This window comes from Alligator mississippiensis, chromosome 1, assembly GCF_030867095.1.
Source record: "Alligator mississippiensis isolate rAllMis1 chromosome 1, rAllMis1, whole genome shotgun sequence".
Taxonomy (NCBI): Eukaryota; Metazoa; Chordata; order Crocodylia; family Alligatoridae; genus Alligator; species Alligator mississippiensis.
This window is the reverse complement of record NC_081824.1, coordinates 291,529,773-291,549,085: the sequence shown is the minus strand read 5'-3', so window position 1 is coordinate 291,549,085 and position 19,313 is coordinate 291,529,773. Positions and strand designations below refer to the sequence as shown.

Here is a 19,313-nt window from a genome sequence, read left to right as displayed (position 1 = left end):
TAAATGCTTTGTGGGCTTGACAGGTGGAATTATTCCCATTTTATAGAAATGGAAAGGGTCAACGTGTCAGAAAAGCTATATATCATCTTCAGAAGTGACATTAAAACCAAGTAGGCTTTAACTTCCAAGTCTGCTCATTTTTTCTAAACAATGCTCAGTTTCTTCCTCTTAATACTTAGTTTTGAGCTACATCCAATACTTTGTCACCGTGTAGTCTCATTACACAGCTTGAATCCACAGAAGGGAATTTAAAGTGAGGGAAAATTGGATAGGCATGGCGGAGTGGAGTTTTTTTATCTTAAGCTCCTGCAGTAGACTGTTTCTTCTACAACTTGGGTTCCAAACTAAGAACCAGAACTCTGAGCTGGGAGAAATGTGGGTGGAGACCAGGAGGTGAAGACAAGCTGGAGCATGTGAGATGGGTCTATAACTGTTGAGAGTATGGGCCTTTCAGAACTTGGGATAGCATCTAGGATTTCCAGGTCTTGGTGTCTCTCTGCTGTTAGCAAGTAACTGTAAAGCCCTTTAGCAGAGTGCTTCTATTAGTGCTTGGTTGGCTCTAGAGCAATGGCATTCAAACTGGGTATGCATACCTCCAGTGGTAGGAGGTGGTTTGCCAAGAGGTATGTTCCTATGTTTTAATAATAGTGTTGGAGTTTCGTACTGGCTAACATGTGAGTAATGGACTTGCCACATGTTGATATCGGTGTCCGCGCTCTTCCTAAGGAATAAGCATATAGAAGTGCATCAAATATAGGGGTTTTGAGCAGGAATATTTTGCAAGTAAAGGGGTATGCAGCCAAAAAAAGTTTGCAAACCACTGATTTAAAGGATGCCAATATGCTGCTGATATCAATTACTTCATTAGCACCGGTGTCAAAGATCAGTGCTTTAAACGTTCTAATCCTGTACATAAGTCATGTGAAAATGGTTCTGACTTTTCAGTTTAGTTTAAAAAGAAAGGGAAATTAAAGAAATTCTGTTAAAGGAATGTTGAGGTACCCATTCTGGTAGCTGTCTATAAACTTACCAGGAGAGACCAGTGGGGAATGGGAGAGACCCTGTTCCCTCAAGCACCTCCCGGACAAGGAATAATGGCCATAAGTTGTTTGAGAGTAGGTTCAGGCTGGACATTAGAAGGCACTACTTCACAGTCAGGGCGGCTAGGATCTGGAACCAGCTTCCAAGGGAAGTGGTGCTGGCTCCTACCTTGGGGGTCTTTAAGAGGAGGCTTGATAATTACCTAGCTGGGGTCATATGAGCCCAGTATTCTCTCCTGCCCAGGGCAGGGGGGTGGACTTGATGATCTACTTAGGTCCCTTCTGACCCTACATCTATGAATCTATGAACATATCAAATGCTCAAATTGTAGGAGATGCCAGACTTCAAGTTGCCCATACACAAAGGCAAAGTACTGCAGGAAGAAAGAGAATAGTTTTTTTTGGCTGAATGAATCAGATAGGTTTTCTTTTCCTCTGGCATAGAATTGCTATGTGATGCTGTGTAAGTCCCCTCAAGCAGACTTTTTGCAGATAAGGAAACACACCTCATGCCTATCTTTTGGGTTTCCAACTTCTTACCCAACCATGTTTAGCCATGTGTCAGTATGTCTTTCCTTGCAGGGTTGTCGTAAAGATAGATTGTATGTAGAGGATCTACAGGGATTAAAATAATTTTTAAAAAGTCCTGTTTGAAATTAATTTATGTAGGCAGTAAAGTTAATCTACAGTAAGCAAGTCATGGGATGACAAACTGAATAATGAAGGCAAAATAAAATGTTGGATAGCTGTGCACTTAGCAAAATAGCCTGCGTCTCAATCTGACTGGGTCCTATGCAGAAATAAGTATGTGATCACATAATTAACATGCATTAGGGGCTCCTGAAGGCTGCACAAGCAACCTTAATTGTGGCATTTCTTAATTTCTCAGTAATGGACTTGGCAAATATTTTTTGCTGTGGTTGTCTTTATAGCTGAGAAGTCAGACTATAACTTGAATGTGAAGATTGTAATGTTTTTGTTGAAGCCATGAAATAAGAGACAGCGTTTTTGCTAAGCTCAAAGGTTAACAATTGGAAATTACTGAACATATATTTTTGGATAGCTCACTTAAGTAAAAGAAATGTATATCTGCTACTCTTCTGTAAGTGTGTTCTTTTAAAATGACTTGCACAAAAAAGTGAAATACTGTTGTTTTATCTCACAGCTGAACCACCTATAGAGAAAACTGCGCAGATTAAGGATGCAAGTCAAGAAGATGGCACTACAAATAGTGAACAAGGAGAAGAAGAGATGGAAGTTGAAAGTGAAAAGGAGGAAGAAAAACCTAAAGTTGGGGGAGCTTTTTCAAGTGCTCTGTCCTCTCTGAATGTTCTTCGTCCAGGTTTGTGCTTCCTTGTATAGTTTAGTGGATTTGGAAATGGTTTGTGTAATGCTTAAAATGGAAAAATTGGTACCTGGACAGGGGAATATCTTCCTTAACCTTCCCAGTGCAGGTGCAAAATTAAGTGTTGAAAACTGGATTGTGTATTGTGTACTGTTGTTTTATTTTTAAACATATATTACCATTTAGTTACCAGTGGCAAATTTGAAGGAAAGCTAAACTGTAATGATTGAGTTAGTAATGAATGAAGTTTTTGAGTAAGTGTTTGACTTCTTTCAGATGTTATGATCATTGGGCAGTATTTCAAAACGAATCAAATCATAGCTCAACCTGGAGTCTGTTCTTTTGTTTTAAAAAAGAAAAAAAACAACCCTTTTACCTCTTGATTGCAGTATTGACCCTTTCAAGTCTGTGAAATAGAGTAATCTCAAAATTCTGTTACCATGTTTACTCGACTGCCAGACAAGGTTATTTCCCCCCATCAGCATGCAGGAAAAAAAGACCTGTACCTTTACATCCACATACAAGGAAACTTCCTTAAATAAATTGTCTATCATTGAACTGCTGCTGAAAGCAGCATGTCCTCAGTAATGGAAACCAACTATGAAGTTGATTAAATGCAACCAACACTGAGCATGACTATAAAAGACATGGCTTATATTGGGCAAGCATACCAATAGAACTTTTTTATTTTTCATGTGTGTGGGGCCCATAAAAAAATGCGAGTGTTCCCTCCTCAGGGAACTGACATTGGGATTGGAGGTACTGTAATATCAGGCCAGCATCAAGAGGCCCAAGGCCAGCCCTGACACCTTTCCCTTGGTGCCGCAAATGCTGCTACATTTGATCTTAGCCAAAAGGCCAAGATGGTGATGGAAACCTACCACAAGGATGTTTTTATTTGTTTGTTTATTTTAATTTTCTGTCTCCGGCCAAATTGGTCAAATCCTGTTCCAAATTCTGTTGACTGAGCACAGCTCAGTCATTCAAGTCTGTGTGATGCTACCACTGAGCTAGTATCTTCCCTCCCAGATTCTTCAGCCTGGGGCTTCAGATACTCCCAAATCCATGGCAGGCATCCTATTGCAGGCCCAGAGACCTTGGAGTTCAGATGCCCCCAAGTCTCACTTGCCCCTAGCCGAAAAGGTAGAGGAACAAGCTAGGGAGAAATCCCCCATCTCCATAAAAATAAAGTGTGTAGCCAAAATCCTGTTTTAGAGGCTATAGTAGACTTGTAGGGGACCTGCCCACAGTGCATTGGATAAGTCTGCACCTTTAACCACATAATGCCATTTAAGGTGATCTTGGCCTGGTGATCATAGTATTTCACCTGCCTAAGAACAGGGAATATGCTTGACATGAGCCAAAAGGCCAAGTGCATCTTATTCAGACAAATAAGATGTGTAGTAGTGCCCATTGCACATGGTCTCCCTTAATGCTAATTTTTTTTCAAGTCATGGTGAGCCACTACATTGAATACAATTCGACTTCCTCTTTCCCACAGCTGAGCTTCCTTTCTTTTCCATTTCCAGTGATTCCTGTTTGTTCCCTGGCCTTAAATATTTGCCAGACGTCACCAAATAGTTCACCCCAAATCCTTGGGTAAACACCAAATGTGGTATTTCACTTTTACCACCAATGCCCATAATGTGCAATTAATGTCCAAGTTTTGGTTGCTCTGAATCATGATGGAACCTGGATTGTAAAATCTGGTTTTGGAACAGTTGTAAGGGTTCCTCCCTCTTCCAGCCTGTTATGTGATTAGTGTGGCCCTGCCCTCTATGAAGTGGAGCTAGATAAGGTTGTCCTACACCTCATTTGCAAATACATTTTTGGAGGATCCTAGAACTTGTAACAAGAGTACCTGGTTCCAGTCATGGGTGGGGGCTAATTAGCACATGGATCCTTTTTTTTTAGTTCTGGTATCTGGAACTCACACATACTGACTAGTGCTGAGCTATGGGGTCACCATGACTTTGAAACACTGGCTCTGCTAGGGTCCAGCCTAGTGAACTGTATGATAAATCATGAGCCTTTTGGTTTTGAACTAATATCACGCATAGCTTTTGCTCAGATCAAGTGGCCAAGATCACCTTGAATGGCTCTATGTAGTTAAGGGTAGAGACTTGTCCAATGCACTGCAGGCAGGCTCTCTATGAGAGTCTGTTATAGCCTCCAAATAGATCTCGGCTACATGCTTTATTTTTATGGAGGTGGGGGATTTCTCCCTAGCTTCTTATTTTAGCTGTGGGCAAGCGAGACTTGTGGGGAGACGGGGGCTGATTCTGAACTCCCAAGTCTCTGGGCTTGGGGCCTGCAATAGGATGCCTGTCATGGATTTGGTAGTATCTGAAGCCCCAGACTGAAGAGTCTGGTGGTAGCACCACAGACTTGAACTACTGAGCTCAGTGGATAGAATTTGGAACTGATTTGGCTAATTTGGCCTGAGACATGAAATTAAAAATAAAATGCATAGTTTGTACTATATATAGGTAGGTGCTAAAGTGCTGCTTAAAAAGTGTGTTTATGGAGTACCTGTGCTAAAAGTTGCAGCACTTTCAAAAAAGGTAAAATAGTTCATCCAGAATTGATGTAAGTCCATGGGTACCTGTAGTAATTTGCTTCTATACAAATTACTACAGGTATGTTTTGGTATATTTCAAGGTCAGTGTTTGTAAATTTGCCCCTCACTTCCATGTGCTCAGAGAGAGCAGGGTCTGACAGGAAGGAGGGAAAAAGCCTACAGGGGGAAGTAGTTCAGGTGGGTAGAGAGCATGCGCGTACCTGACCCTCCTTATTTATTTTCCTTGCTGTATAGTGGGAGGGGGACAAATTCAAGGCAAACCTTCCATAATTCTATACCTGGAAAATTATAAAAATGTATACATTTTCCATATATAGAATCTAATTATCTAGGGGGCTGTCTTATTCAGGGTTGTCTTGTATGTACTCGAATGTGGTATTTCATCTTTACCACCAATGCCCATAATGTGCAATTAATGTTCAAGTTTTGGTTGCTCTGAATTGTGATGGAACCTGGATTGTAAAATCTGGTTTTGGAACAGTTGCAAGGCTCAGCTTTGAAGGTGCTTCTAGGGCAGTGATTCTCAACCTTTTTAGACCTGAGGCACCACCCCTCATTGAACTCAAGGCATCCCTCGTCAGACTTGAGGTACCCTTCCATAACTTATATGAATTGACTGGCACCCAATTTCCAAAACTAATTTATTAATTTACAGTGCTTACCTTTTTACACAGGGGCTGGGCAGTAGGGCTGGAGGAGTGCCCAGGCAGGCTCAGACTTTATGGCACCCTAAATCCTCACGCTTTATGGCAGTCTTGAAAGGATCTGGCAGCACTGCAGGGTATCCCAACACCCTGGTTGAGAATCATTCCTGTAGGGTCACTGAAAGTTGTAACATGGACTCTTGAATCAGATGTGAATGAAAAGGAATTTGGGCCCTAAGTGCCAAGGCTCATCTTCCTAGTTATGATAGAGCAGTGGTACCCAACCTCTTCCCATCTTAGGCTGGATGGATGATGCTCAGTCTGTCCGTGGGCTGGATTTGGCTGATGAGCCTCAGTGTGCGTGGTGGCAAAGTGGGGCCTGATCCAGCTGCATTGGAGGGAATGTGGGGGTGCCTATGCCCTGATCCAGCTGCATGAGTGGGGAAGAGGGCATGGCCTGGCAGCAGGCCAGGAGGAGTGGGGGTGGTGGCAATATTACTTGCCTCTGCTCCCATGCCACCAAATTTCCCAACCTGTGGGGAGCCCTGCAGGCCAGATGCCATGGCTCCATGGCATGGAGGTTGAGCAACCTTGTGGTAGAGCTCAGAGTATTAAAGAGTGAAGGTACTAATAGTAGTGCCATATATTTAAGAGTTAGGAACCTTTGTGATTTATCCTTGCTTCAGTTGCACATCTATACAGAAAAAATAGCTTTTTGTTTGCCCTTTCAAAATTTGTAATTCATAAAATTAGACTTTTCTTTCCAATGCTGACTTCACAGATCATTTAAACTATATTTCTCATTTGATTTTAGAATGAAGGGAAACAAGTTGTTTCCCATTGCATTAGTCTTGCGCTCCTTTCTTCCCCACAAGTGTTTTCTCTTTACTCTTTTGATCATTCTGTTCTTATTTTTACCTCCCTTCTATCACACTTACCCTTTTCTCAGTCAAGAATAAAATACATATAAGAATAAATACACTGAAACAGATAAATCATTCATATCCTCATCCTGCTTACTCTGCCTGTATGTTTTAATACTTTTTGCTTTATCCTTCATCTCTTGGTTTTGTTTGTTTGTTTTGTAATCTTTTTGGTCTTCCTATATGTATATTTGTGCAATACTTAAATTATTTTGGCTGCATTATTTATACTTTTGGCAGGTAATAGATATCCTATGAACCAAAATTTTCCTGGAGGGTAATCACTCTTCTCTAGCAGTTTACTGCTTTTCTTGTAATTTGTCCCAAAGGCTTAGAGATGTTTAATATGTACAGTTGTCACCTTTTACAACAGGGGTGGGCAATTATTCCTGGCGAAGGGCCCCTTAGCGAGTTTTGACAAGCTGTTGAGGGCTGCATAGGTAGCCCTGACCCATGACAGGTGCCCCGCTCCCTGGTCGCCATCTTGTGACCAGAAGTCCTGCCCTCTAGCTTTGCCACTCGAAGTCCCTCCCTTTGCCCATGGAAGTACTCCTTTCAGCAAGAGGTTTTGCCATCTTGGAACCAGAAAAATGCCAAATTATATTCTAAAAACCAAATATCTACAGCATTCATTAATTTGATTTCAAAAAAATATTTTTGTCCTGATTTACATGCATTTGTGTAGTGTACATACTGGTGATTGCACAATAGCTTAAAATGAAGTCTTATTCTTGTATATTGTGGGGGGTGCATTTAAGTTTGTGGGGGAGGGTGGCTGGGGTATATGAGGAGGTGTGGGGGTCTGTGTGTACAGCACTGCGAGGGGGATTATGGGAGCATGTGTATGGTGGTGTGTGTATATTGGGGCTCACCCCATGAACACACGCACACTGCCCCTGCCTACACATGCACACTGCCCCTGCCTATACACTCTCCCTCTCTTTCTCTCTCTGCCCCTGCCTACACACACATACTCAGCCCCTGCCTGTGTGGATGTGCACATGTACCGGCCTGGTCCTGTGCTCCCTGGTCCAGTGCTACAGCCAGGAGCCACATGGTGCTGAAGCAGAGCAGGGGTGTGAAGAGAGTGAAATGGCCGGAGATGGAGCAGGGATGGGTTGCTCAGTTCTGCTGAGGGCTCCCCCTGGTTCCTACTGCCCGTCTCCTGTCAGCTTTGACAGGCAGCAGGAGCAAATAAATATTAATTTACTAATTTTTTAGGGGCCCTGCAGGCCAGATCCAGCCCATGGGCCATATTTTGCCCGCCCCTGTTTTACAAGCTGCCACCATGTGTTGAAACTCTTGTATATTATGTACAGAGTTATGCTTTGCTTCCGTTTGAAAAGTAATGTCCTTAACAGGGAAAACCCAGTCTAGTGCCCTGTTCCCTGTTGTAGGCCAGTCAGTTCACCTCTCTTCCCTGTCCTGTGTTGTCAGGAGACAAGTCATGAGGAGTTGCAATGTGACATATTAAACAACTGTTTAATATGTAATGTATATTTCCAGGAGAAATTCCAGATGCTGCTTTTATTCATGCTGCTAGGAAAAAGCGTCAAATGGCCCGTGAACTTGGGGACTTTACGCCAGTTGACAATGAACCAGGTAAAGGCCGCCTTGTTCGAGAAGATGAAAATGATGCCAGCGATGATGAGGATGACGACGAAAAAAGGAGAATAGTCTTTTCAGTGAAGGAAAAATCCCAAAGGCAGAAGATAGCAGAAGAAATAGGTAAAGTGTCTTTAAGAAACATAATATCCAGCACAAGTGGGGAATGGGGGGTGCCAGTAATGTAAAAATTTTGGTTACCTGAGGGCACAGGGTTTTTGCGGAGCATTGGGGGGGGGGGGTAGTGGCTGCTGCACGTGGAGCAGGGAGGAAGGGGTGGTGGCGGCCGTGTGCGAGCTTTCTCCCCCTGTCCCCCACGTCCAGACATGCTGGTTAGTAAAATCCCGGATAACAAGGATTTTACTGTAGTGTAAATAAATGCTTAAAACTATTTGTGTTGCAGGCTAATTACTTTGGCCTTTACAAAACTTTAAACAAAACATTTTATGTAACTAATTGAAATTCTAGTTTATCATAATATATGTCATACCTTGGTATAGAATATTGTGTTTGACCTCTGGTATATAATCTTGAATCCTAATTAAAAAATTTAGTGCAAAGTGGCCCAACTAATAAATATGTCCTAACCTGCAAAAAATAGGTAATCTTTCCCTGTTCTTTGAGCCAGGTTTTAGTAGTGTGGTATTCTACTGTAATGTCTTGGGAACTTGAAGGTAAAAATTATTAGTAGTCTAGTAAGTATAAACTAAGTTAATTTGACCAATGTATGTAATAACCTTGTGAAATGTTATTCTTTGGTTTACTTGCTAGCTGACTAGTGAAATGGATCTCCCAGGAATGGATGGTTTAGCAAGATTTTACTATATAAAGGCTTTAAGCGTTAGAAAATTGCTTTAAGTCTCTTGATCCAATAAACCAGGGGTATCAAAGATATGCCTCATAGGCTGGATATAGTCCACAGAACCATGTCATAGGGCTTCCCCACAGGACTGGAAATTTTGGTGACAGTAGGACCGGTGGCTCCTGCAGCTCGGGGAGCAACAGCAGTTAACGTTGCAGCTGCCAAATTTTCCAATCTGTGGGTAAGCTGATGCTTCTCTGTGCTCTGAATCTATTCTGAGGACTGGCCCCATGTAAATCACACAGCCTGTGGGGCTGGACGAGCGTTACACCCTTGCCAGAAATGTATTTATCCTTGCCATTAACTTATTTATTGTCTATTGGAATTAAAGTACTATGACAGTTTACAAACCACCTTAAATTGTTGTGGGAGCAAATGGATGGAACATCAAGATTATGTGCCACTGGTGACGCATGTCCCATGGTTTGTGAACCCTTGAGCTACGTATGAATCTATTATTTATTTTTGTTTGTTTCCTGTCTATCTTACCTGTGTGTTCAGGTATTGAGGGAAGCGATGATGAAGCACTAGTAACGGGGGAACAGGATGAAGAACTCAGTCGATGGGAACAAGAACAGATACGGAAAGGAATCAACATACCTCAGGCATGTGTTCGAATATTAAAGAAATTATTTCCAAACTAGTTAGAAGGGATGCATATATCAACTACATTTTTTGCAAACTTAGACAAGTATTATACTGAATGATACTGTGTGAGCTGAAGAAATTTGTTGTTCAGTTTATCCTCTGAATTGATAAAAATGACCTGTCACCGTGAAGTGAGAAGCAGGACTTTTAATACTCTTTCTCCACTTTTCCACCTATCATGGAAGGATAATCATTGTTGGGTTGGTCTTGACCAGTGCTTACGGGCAAACTGAGGCCAGTAGAAATTAAACTCTGAAGCAAGTCTTGCTTTTATTCTTCCTGTGTAAAGGTTGTTATGCATGCATTACATTGTGTTTCTGTCACTAAAGTCAGTGAGAGTTTTTCTTTTACTTCAGTGGGAGCGTTAGCAAACCTACACTGGGAAGGTGTTATAACAAAGTAAAGCATTAAGGCACGTCACCTGAGATGCCCACTATCTATGAATATTAAAGTATGCTACAATTGAATGCATGGTGCAGCATGATAGTCTGATCTACTCTGGGTTTAATTTAGCTACCACATGTAACAACTACAGCAAACACAGCAGCCTGGATAGCAATCTAAATAAAAATCCAGGTTACATGATGGCCTTGTACAGCCTGAAATGGTAGATATACCTGAAGCCTGGTTATGACCCCTTGGGGACCATGCTTTGTTAGCCCAATAAGTTGGGATTCTCATTGGCACTAGAAGTGTTTTTGGTTTGGTTTGAATGGTGTTAAAACCTTCATGATGTGTTGAGCTTTATTGACAACTGAAATTAGTACAGTTTAGGGTATCCAATACCTGTAATGTTGTAGACTAGCTGAAAATAAAACTCCTTCAGTCATTTCCTGCAAACTTTTATTGAGAATAATAACAAGGCCAAGAAGGACATTCTTCAGTGAAGCAATGCTACCTTATAGCTGTTCCTGCTCATCTTGGTAGGTGATAGAAAGTGATTCAGTTTTATAACCATCATGATATTTGAGTAACTCTTGTGTGTGGATAGCTCAACAATTAGGCTGTTTTAAGGTGGGGTAGGCAGGAGGTAATGCAGTTCAGCTGAATCTGTTGTAGCTCTTTCATTTGTTCTACAGTGAGTGGAAGTTTTAAGCTTGGGATAGCATTTCTGAGTGAAACAGTTAACTTAGTGCAATTTCGTTTCACTTATTGCAAAACAGGAATGGGCACATGAAGTTGTTACAACCAATTGGCAGTAAGTTCTACTCTTCCACAATGTTAGGATGCTTTGTCCATCTCATAACATTTCTGCTTTTCTTTCTAATATGTAGAGCTTAACTTTTGAGTAATTTCAATGTTTTTAAAAGGAGGAATGACTTTAGCATTGTGTATATTACATGTCTCATTTCTGTAGGTTCAAGCAAGTCAGCCTACTGAAGTGAATAATCTGTACTACCAGAACACTTACCAGACATTGTCTTATGGTTCATCGTACGGCATTCCTTACACTTACGCTGCTTATGGATCATCGGAGACCAAGTCTCAAAAAACAGATAATACAGTTCCTTTCAAAACTCCCAGTAATGAGATGACTCCTGTTACTATTGATTTGGTAAAGAAACAGCTTAAAGACAGGTAGGGCAGACAATCTTTTTTAGAATTAAAAGATCTGTCCCTTAGCTTTCTGTTCCCTCAGGCATCTTTAGTCTCGGTGAGCAAATTCAGAAATTCATCGCTGGAAAACTACTGACTGGCTCATCCTTTTTAAAAAATAAAAAACAAACAGAAGGAAGATGGCATTGAAACTCTGATCGAAAGCCTCCTCGGATTACTTCTCTGGAAGTGAAGCTTTAAAAATGTGGCCATTTGATCTTGTTGAAGACAGGTCTGAGTTGCATCTTCTGGACACTGAGAAAGTCTTGTAGTCAAGAATTGAAAGGACAGTTGAGATGTTTAGCTTGCCAACTAACGTTCTTATAAAAAGGAAATCAGATCTCTTGAATAGTTAACTATCTTAGATTTCAGGCGAAAAACCTTTTTGAAGTTTTAAACATTGTAATCTGCTTGTCAGGTATCCAAAAGATTCTACTGACTGAACAATCCGATTGCAATGAGAAATTCTTTAGAGTGACCAACTTACACTGTAGTGTCTTCAAACCTGGTTTGTATGCCCCTTGTAGTCTTACAAACTTTGCTAGTTGAGGTGAGTCCAGTTAGCTCAGTAACCTGGTTTGTATGCCCCTTGTAGTCTTACAAACTTTGCTAGTTGAGGTGAGTCCAGTTAGCTCAGTATAATGAAAGCTGCTTTATAGACTGTGTTTCTTTCTAGATCTATCACAAAGCCTTTGCTTCTAGTTTATATCCTTATGGCTGTGTTTTGTAAGGTTCTACACGCCTTCATTTTCTGTTGAGTTCAAACAGGAGTCAACGGTGCACAGCACCTTGCAAAGTCTAGTTTAACTTAAATTACTAACATTGCTCATAAGAAAAGGTGAAGGGAGAAGAAGTGACAAGCAACCAGTAGTGAATGTATCTTTAAAATAGTTACTGTATACAGATTTGGTACTTGTACTATCTTGCTTTGAAACAATTTAATATCTCAACAGGCTGCGTGTCTATAGACTTTTGGATGTAAACTTATTATTTATCCATTGTTCCTTAGGTTGGACTCCATGAAAGACTTGCACAGAGCAAATCGGCAGCAATACGAGAAACATCAGCAAAGCCGAGAGGACTCTGCCAAGGCAATTGAAAGATTAGAAGGGTCTTCTGGGGGTATTGGTGAACGGTATAAATTTTTGCAAGAAATGCGAGGGTATGTCCAAGACTTGCTTGAGTGTTTCAGTGAAAAGGTAAGGATGCAAAAACATTAGTCTCTTAATTCAATTAAAAAAAAAATAAGGAACTTAGATGCTCTGTAGTTACCAAAAACAATCTGAGAATGTGTTCTTCTAAAGGTTTGGCTTTAGGGTTGATAAAAAGTTGACTCTCCTTTACAAACTTAGTGTCATGATAACTCTCATTCAGTATAACTGATCTCTGGCATAATTCTAGTTAAAATGTAATATTGACTTCACTTGAAAATATTAGAATATGTCTGCAAACACACATTTGCATAGTCAAGTTAACACATGTAGTTTCAGCTAACAATGGATTTGTAGATTACAATCAGATAAAAGATCCAAGTACAACATTGCCAGTTTCTGGAAACATTTTAATGAATGCCATAACAAATATTAATTTTGCTTTTTCCTCTAAATTTTCAGCTGGTAGACAACATAAAATGTTTACAAGCATTCTGCTGTTGACAGGGAAAATTCTAGAACGAGCATAGCTGTCTTAACCACCCAGACTTGTAGGAGTTTTTTATGCTCTGCTCTTACACATTTTACTTGGTAGGCTTTTCTCATTTCCTCTTGAATTGAAACATCTCTGTTTCAGTTTTCTAACATTTGCATTCCCAAATTATTTATTAATACTCTTAATCTAATACACCTTATTTAAAATCTGGAAATTGGATTAGTTGCTAACTATCTTATGGATCCTATGTATCATATCAAATTTAGTCATAGTACAGGGAGGAGCATAAATCATAGGGTTTATCATGGTTCTCTGCTAACTGGTTCCTGTTTATATGTAATAACAAAGTATTTTGTATCATAAGACATCAGAACTGTCCTTATAGTAGTTACAGTTGCTACTTTCTGCATGCTATATAAGTGCAAGAGGAAAGGGATGATAAAAGCAATAAATCCCTTGCCTTGAAGTAAGGTTCAGTTAATTTGTTAGTGCTTTTCAGAAAATGCCCCATCTGTGCTCTGAATATTCACCATGTGCTAAGAAGGCTGCCTCAGCCAGGATGAGCATTTCACATATGCAATTTGCACAATTTTTTTCTTGAATTACACTGTTTGTTAAGGTATCGTTTAACCTTTTTAATCATGATTAACTGTTCAACCAGCAGTCCTTTTAGGAAAAAAAAACAAACCAGCCACAGACTTTCTAAGAAACTTTTTTGGAGCTGAGTTTGTTGCTTTCTCCAGCTCATCAGCTGGCCATATTAAACATTGTAAGGGTTTTCTTTTTTAAATGAAATTCATTCTGACCTTCTAGTATTGTTAGTTGTTCATGGATATTGAAGTTAACTCATTTTGGCTTCAGCACTTTTTTTTTTTTTTTTTAATTGTATCCAAAGTACAAGTTTGTCTCTCTCTCTCTTCAGAAAAAATTGTAGACTGCTTTTAGACCTTTTCTGTATTAAAAGCTGCAGCCTTTTAACTAGAAGCTCCATTCCTAAAACGGATTTAAACAACTGCAAGACAGTGAGCACTGATAAAGAGTTGTCAGCTTTAAATCGCAGCTTCAGTTAAAAAGATGCAGTCTTGAATATAAGGAAGGTATGAGATTTTTTTTCCCCTACAGTAGAAAATTATTGGTAAATAGGTAATATTTGAGGTTGCACTCTTTATGATAATATCAAAACTGGTTTCAGTCCCACTACATAAGCAGCTAGTTTTCAATGAGGGTTCGTGGGATTCATTGCTGGCAAGCAGTGGCAACAGCCAGGCAGTGTCCGTGTATAGGTAGATACTTGATACTCGCAGCGTTAAAATTACTTTTTTGCAGCACAAGTCACTGTGCTCTCATTTCTTTCTGGATACTTGTCGGGGGGGGGGGGTTTAAGAGGGGAAAATCTTAATTTGTTGATGGCAAATATAATGGTTTGTAGAGATCAAAAATGGTGTGTAAATTTTGTATGACAAGGCCTGGATCTTGTGATTCACCACACCTAGGTAGATCCTAACATGCACACAGAGCACCATGACTTCATTGACACTGCTGGTATGTGTGTCTAGTCAGTTCCAAGATTAGGATGTAACAGTCTGTTTAACTAGAATATTACATTTGGCATGGATTCTTTCATATTGGAAGATGGTGGATCCTATTTATGTGTGTGGCCACAGATTTGCTCTGGAACCCACCATAGAAGTTCTTTAACAGCATTGCACTACAACAAAAAATTGCAACTCATTTAAAGGTAAAAATACAGAGCAGTATAAAATAACACATTTATAGTTAGCTTGGTAGAACATTTATTTTTAATAAAGCTGTAGTAGAATTTCTTTCTAGTCTACTGAATTTGGAAATGCACAAGTCCACAGGACCTTGGGTACCTCATGCGTTTTAAATGTGTCCAGGAAAACAGGAGGAGGAGGCAGTGCAGTATCACCTCATGGTGGAATATTTCACAGACTATTTTGATGATGCACCTTTTCTTCAGAGGACCAACTGGACAAGTTTTTGATATTTAGTTAATAGAGTTATTACAGGGAAACTGTTTGAGGACAGATAAGTTCATGAAGATAAACTATTTTTTAGAAAGATATTGAAGAGATGTAGAAATTTTAGTGGCATGTGAACTTACTCTTGGCATAATATAACAAAAACATTTAGCTGAAGTTAATATCATCTTCCCTTAATCCATGTCTCTTTCCCTTCCCCTTTTTGTCTAAAGAGGTAAAACATATTTCCAAATCAGGTTTACTAGTTGTTGGGTTTTTTTAAAGGTTATAACATTAGTTTTAGAACCCCAGTGCTCTTTCCTTTTATCTCCATTGAGGTGCAGCTTAGGGTAGAATGTGGTACCTGTTATATAAGAACACGTTTTAGGGAACAAAAATAGAAAAATCAGTATCAAATCCTTTCACAAGTAATGACTGGTAGAATTAGGCTGTAATAGTATATCCAAGTGAAAGTGCAAAGAGAAATCTATATAGAGTGTAACTTGTTTTCCTGGCTACACTTCAAATTAATGCTTCTTGCAGAGCGCACAATGCTACAGGATTTTGAATGAAAACAGATAGTCAGAACAATGGTTCTAAATTTTCTCCAAAAGATGGCACCTCCAATAGCAGGGTGCCACCTGCTGAATCAGTGTCTTGCAGGAATTTAGTTGTCTTCTACTCTAAGACCAAATTGTCTTGATGCTGCTTAGTGTGTGAGTGTAAGGTCACAAAACAAGGTATGGCTTTCCATGTTAAGTGTTAATTGCTATATTTCAGTAATGTTTCTCTTGGAAGACAAATCAGCCTCTGTCTGCTTTTTATTCCATTTAATAGGGGGGTGGGAGACTTCTTAGGTGTATCTTCAAATACAGGGCTAGCTCAATTTTTATTGTAATCTTAAACACAGTAGTGGTTTGTCAGCAAAAGACTTCAAGAAAAAACTGTAGGTAAAAAAGTTAAGTGTCTGTCTTACAGCAAGAAACTTCTCAAACCTTTTATTGATTTCCTATCTCCTTTCCTTTTATTGGAAATGGAAAGTTGCCAGTTTTAATGGATTACAGTCGAGTGACTACTTTTAATGAAGGGATCGATAACCAATAGTCTGCAGGCTGCATCTGGCCCACAAAGTCCAGTCTGATCTGGGGGATCGGTGACAGAGCTGCGCTGCACTGCTGGGGAGCCTGCTGCTCTGTTACATCTGCACTTCCCTTTCTGAGGGGTTGGGAATCTTGCAGCAAGAGTGAGTGCAAGCAACTGGCTGATGACGGGAGAGGGTGGGAAGGAGATGGAGACCTCCTGCCCTCAGCCACAGCCAGGTCACAAGCTCCTGAGTACACCAGCAAAAGGCTGTTGACCCTTGTAATACATGTATAAAAACAATTTTATGGTAGGTAGTTTTGAGCCATCAAAGTTGGTTCCCAGCTGCAGTGTGAATACAGTGACAGCTAACTGTGGCTGTAAGTAGACGTCTTATTGGTTGCAGGCCTGATTTTGTTCCAGAGATCAAATCAGGTTTGACCTGGATCAAATCAGGTTTGGCACAACCATTCACACATATTGTCCTACATAAATACTTTACTTCCAAAGTTAAAACTCAAATTCACCACTCTTAGTTCAGAAGGTAGTAGCAGATCCTAAGTTGTTGGTTTTTTTTAAGGTTAGTTCTGCAAAGACTGGCATAGTACATAGTTTTACTGACACCAGGAGTGCCATTGAAGTCAAAACGATACACTTGGGTAAATCTTTGTATTAGGGCACCAGCTGGCATAAACATACAAACTTTTTGTAGGGATCACAACTTACAAGTAGGGCTGTGGGCTCCACAAATTCAGTTCTTGAGCTGAGACTGAAAGTGGGGATATGGCCCCCAAAATTTTGAAAATGCTGGTACAGACCATGTTTAAATGATAATGTTATGGTACAATTTCAGTTTGTACCAGATTTCAACTTTGTCAAATTTTGGTACAATTTCAGTGTTGATACCAGTATCAGAATAACTGTTATTGACTTAGTAGGTTCAGCATATATTTCAGATTTCCAGTCTTTGCTGTCAGTGCACTCTCTCTCTCTCTAGACTAAACCAGCATTTAAAATTATAGTGTGAAAGAGTTCTGCGTGCCCAAGAGTCCTACAGAATACCCCTGTGTGATACTAATGCCCTGGTTCTGAATCCGTCTGACAGTTGGCTTATTATTTGGGCTTTTCACTCAGCATTGCTCAATTGATGGAAGCTACTTGCTGATCATTCCTGCTGTAATTGAAGACCATTATTACAAACTCTATCAGATGCATACAGCGTCTCCAAATTGAAAAATACATTGGCTTCAAAGATCATCAAGTAAAAGAAAACTGATGCCTCTTAAACTACAGTGGCAGCATTGCATCTTGGAATAGCATGGTACCCCAGAAGATTAAGCACCTGAAGAGTTTGATATTACGTAGTGTGTTATATTTTTACAGGTGCCTCTGATAAATGAACTTGAATCATCAATGCACCAGCTGTACAAACAGCGAGCTTCGCGCCTTGTCCAAAGACGACAAGATGATATTAAAGATGAATCTTCGGAGTTTTCAAGCCATTCAAGTCAGTCCATCTTGAAGGTTTTTATTATTCATTAAACAACCTTGTTTACTTAGTATGGTTTAATTTTAAAAGTAAATGCTGCACAGCATGACTGATTTAAATATTTATCCTTGCCCTTGTGATGGGTAGAAGCAAATTTAGGTTAAAAGTATTCTAGTCTCTTGTTTAAATACTAATCTGCTCTAATTCTGAGACTTCATCTCTCCTTTCTGTCAGTCTTAACTACATATTTTCTTTCTTTCCTAGCATTCAGAATGTGTGAGAGTAGTTATGTTTTGACTTCAAACTGTGTCAGGATTTGTTTTGATCAAATAATTTGAAGTGTCCCTGGAATTCAGGCTACATCTGCAGTTGATTCTTGATTAGGATTATAAAGAAATTTGATCATCTGAAGAGCCTTTTAATTTTTAGACTACAATTTGGTCTGTAAACTGTAAAAGTGCTAAATTTTGGACACTTTGAAAAAATAATTCAAAGTTAGGAAATCAGAGAATATCTGTTAAAACTTTCCTTTGTTAGCAGGTCATGGAAATTAATGTTCAGGCATTTTAACTTTTTATGAAGCATCTGTCATTGAAAAGCCAGAGAAACCATTATTTCAAACATGGAAATCATTCTAAAGAAAACTTGTGCAATGTTGATTCATCTCTCTCTTCTTTGGAAAGCTTTAATTCTCCAGACTAGAAGATATTTATCAAAATTTCAAATAGCTGCTTTTGAACACTTTTTTTCTGTAATTATTAGATTTGGACTCCTGCCCATGAGAGGGTAGAGGTTTCCCATTTAACATAAATCATAATAAAAAAGCATTTGTTTTGAATGTAGAAAAACATGTCCTGCAGCCACCAAAAGTTCATGTGAGACCCTACTTGTTGATATCCACACGTATACCTCTTACATACCTATGTGGTCAAGGCTTAGTGAAATTCATATACTGCCTAATTAGAAACTTGCATCCTCCCATCAATCAGTAAGTCCCTTCAGAAATAATCCATGGAACATACACAAAGGCTCTGTGGTTTAAACCACCCCTCTATAGTGGGGGCAAGTATAAGCCCTCTGGAGAGTTTCATGTTAATTTTGACATTTATTATCATTTACTTCACTGATTTAAGAGCAAAATTTATGACACCTAATTAGAATAATCTGTTATTGAATTGCCTTGGGGAAAAAATGTGCTCTGATGAATGTGTAGGACTTCAAGTAAATTAGTGAACTTAATCATTTTATTCCAGGGAGGAACACCGCATTAATAGGAATATGAAATGTTGAACCTTACTCTACAATTCCTTTTCTCCCCATTCTCTTCTCTCTCTCTATTTTCGTTCTCACGTTATTTTTAAAAAGTTGCACAGTAATGTGTTTATAACAGCAGTAGCATTTCCATCTTCTACCTAGCAGCTTAAATGCTATTTAAGACCACTCAATTTTGTGATAATTTAATGAGCATCAATATTAAAGGGAGCAGAATGAAGTGCATTGAAATCAGTTTTATATTTGATTTAACTCTGGAATTTCTTTGGCATGAGTCCACCCTCCATTGCTTCCTCTTTTAAACTAGGGAGCCACAAATTCAACCTTCTAGGTGTCTGTTTTTCAACTGCCTCATAATATAACAATTTACATTAACTGGAAGGCTGTCATGAGTTTGCCTACAACACATTATTCTCTATAATTGTAGATAAAAGTATTTTAATTCATTTTAATATCGGCTTGCAGGTAAAGCACTGATGGCACCAAATCTTGATTCTTTTGGACGAGATAGAGCACTCTATCAAGAGCAAGTAAAACGCCGAACTGCAGAAAGGGAGGCTAGAAGGTAAAGCAAGGGGTGGGGGAGGAATTGGTACCTA

General features: G+C 39.5%; 1 protein-coding gene across 3 annotated transcripts in view; it reads left to right on the top strand.

Moving 5' to 3' along the window:
* PAXBP1 (PAX3 and PAX7 binding protein 1) overlaps nucleotides 1-19,313 on the top strand; it is a 41,372-nt gene that overhangs the window by 2,173 nt on the left and 19,886 nt on the right. For all 3 annotated transcript variants that reach the window (XM_059720687.1, XM_059720686.1, XM_059720688.1), the window contains exons 3-9: nucleotides 2,206-2,382; nucleotides 8,040-8,261; nucleotides 9,502-9,605; nucleotides 11,006-11,226; nucleotides 12,254-12,443; nucleotides 17,337-17,460; nucleotides 19,180-19,279. In XM_059720687.1, coding sequence (XP_059576670.1) covers nucleotides 2,206-2,382; nucleotides 8,040-8,261; nucleotides 9,502-9,605; nucleotides 11,006-11,226; nucleotides 12,254-12,443; nucleotides 17,337-17,460; nucleotides 19,180-19,279 — 1,138 coding nt within the window. The remainder of the gene's footprint in view (nucleotides 1-2,205; nucleotides 2,383-8,039; nucleotides 8,262-9,501; nucleotides 9,606-11,005; nucleotides 11,227-12,253; nucleotides 12,444-17,336; nucleotides 17,461-19,179; nucleotides 19,280-19,313) is intronic.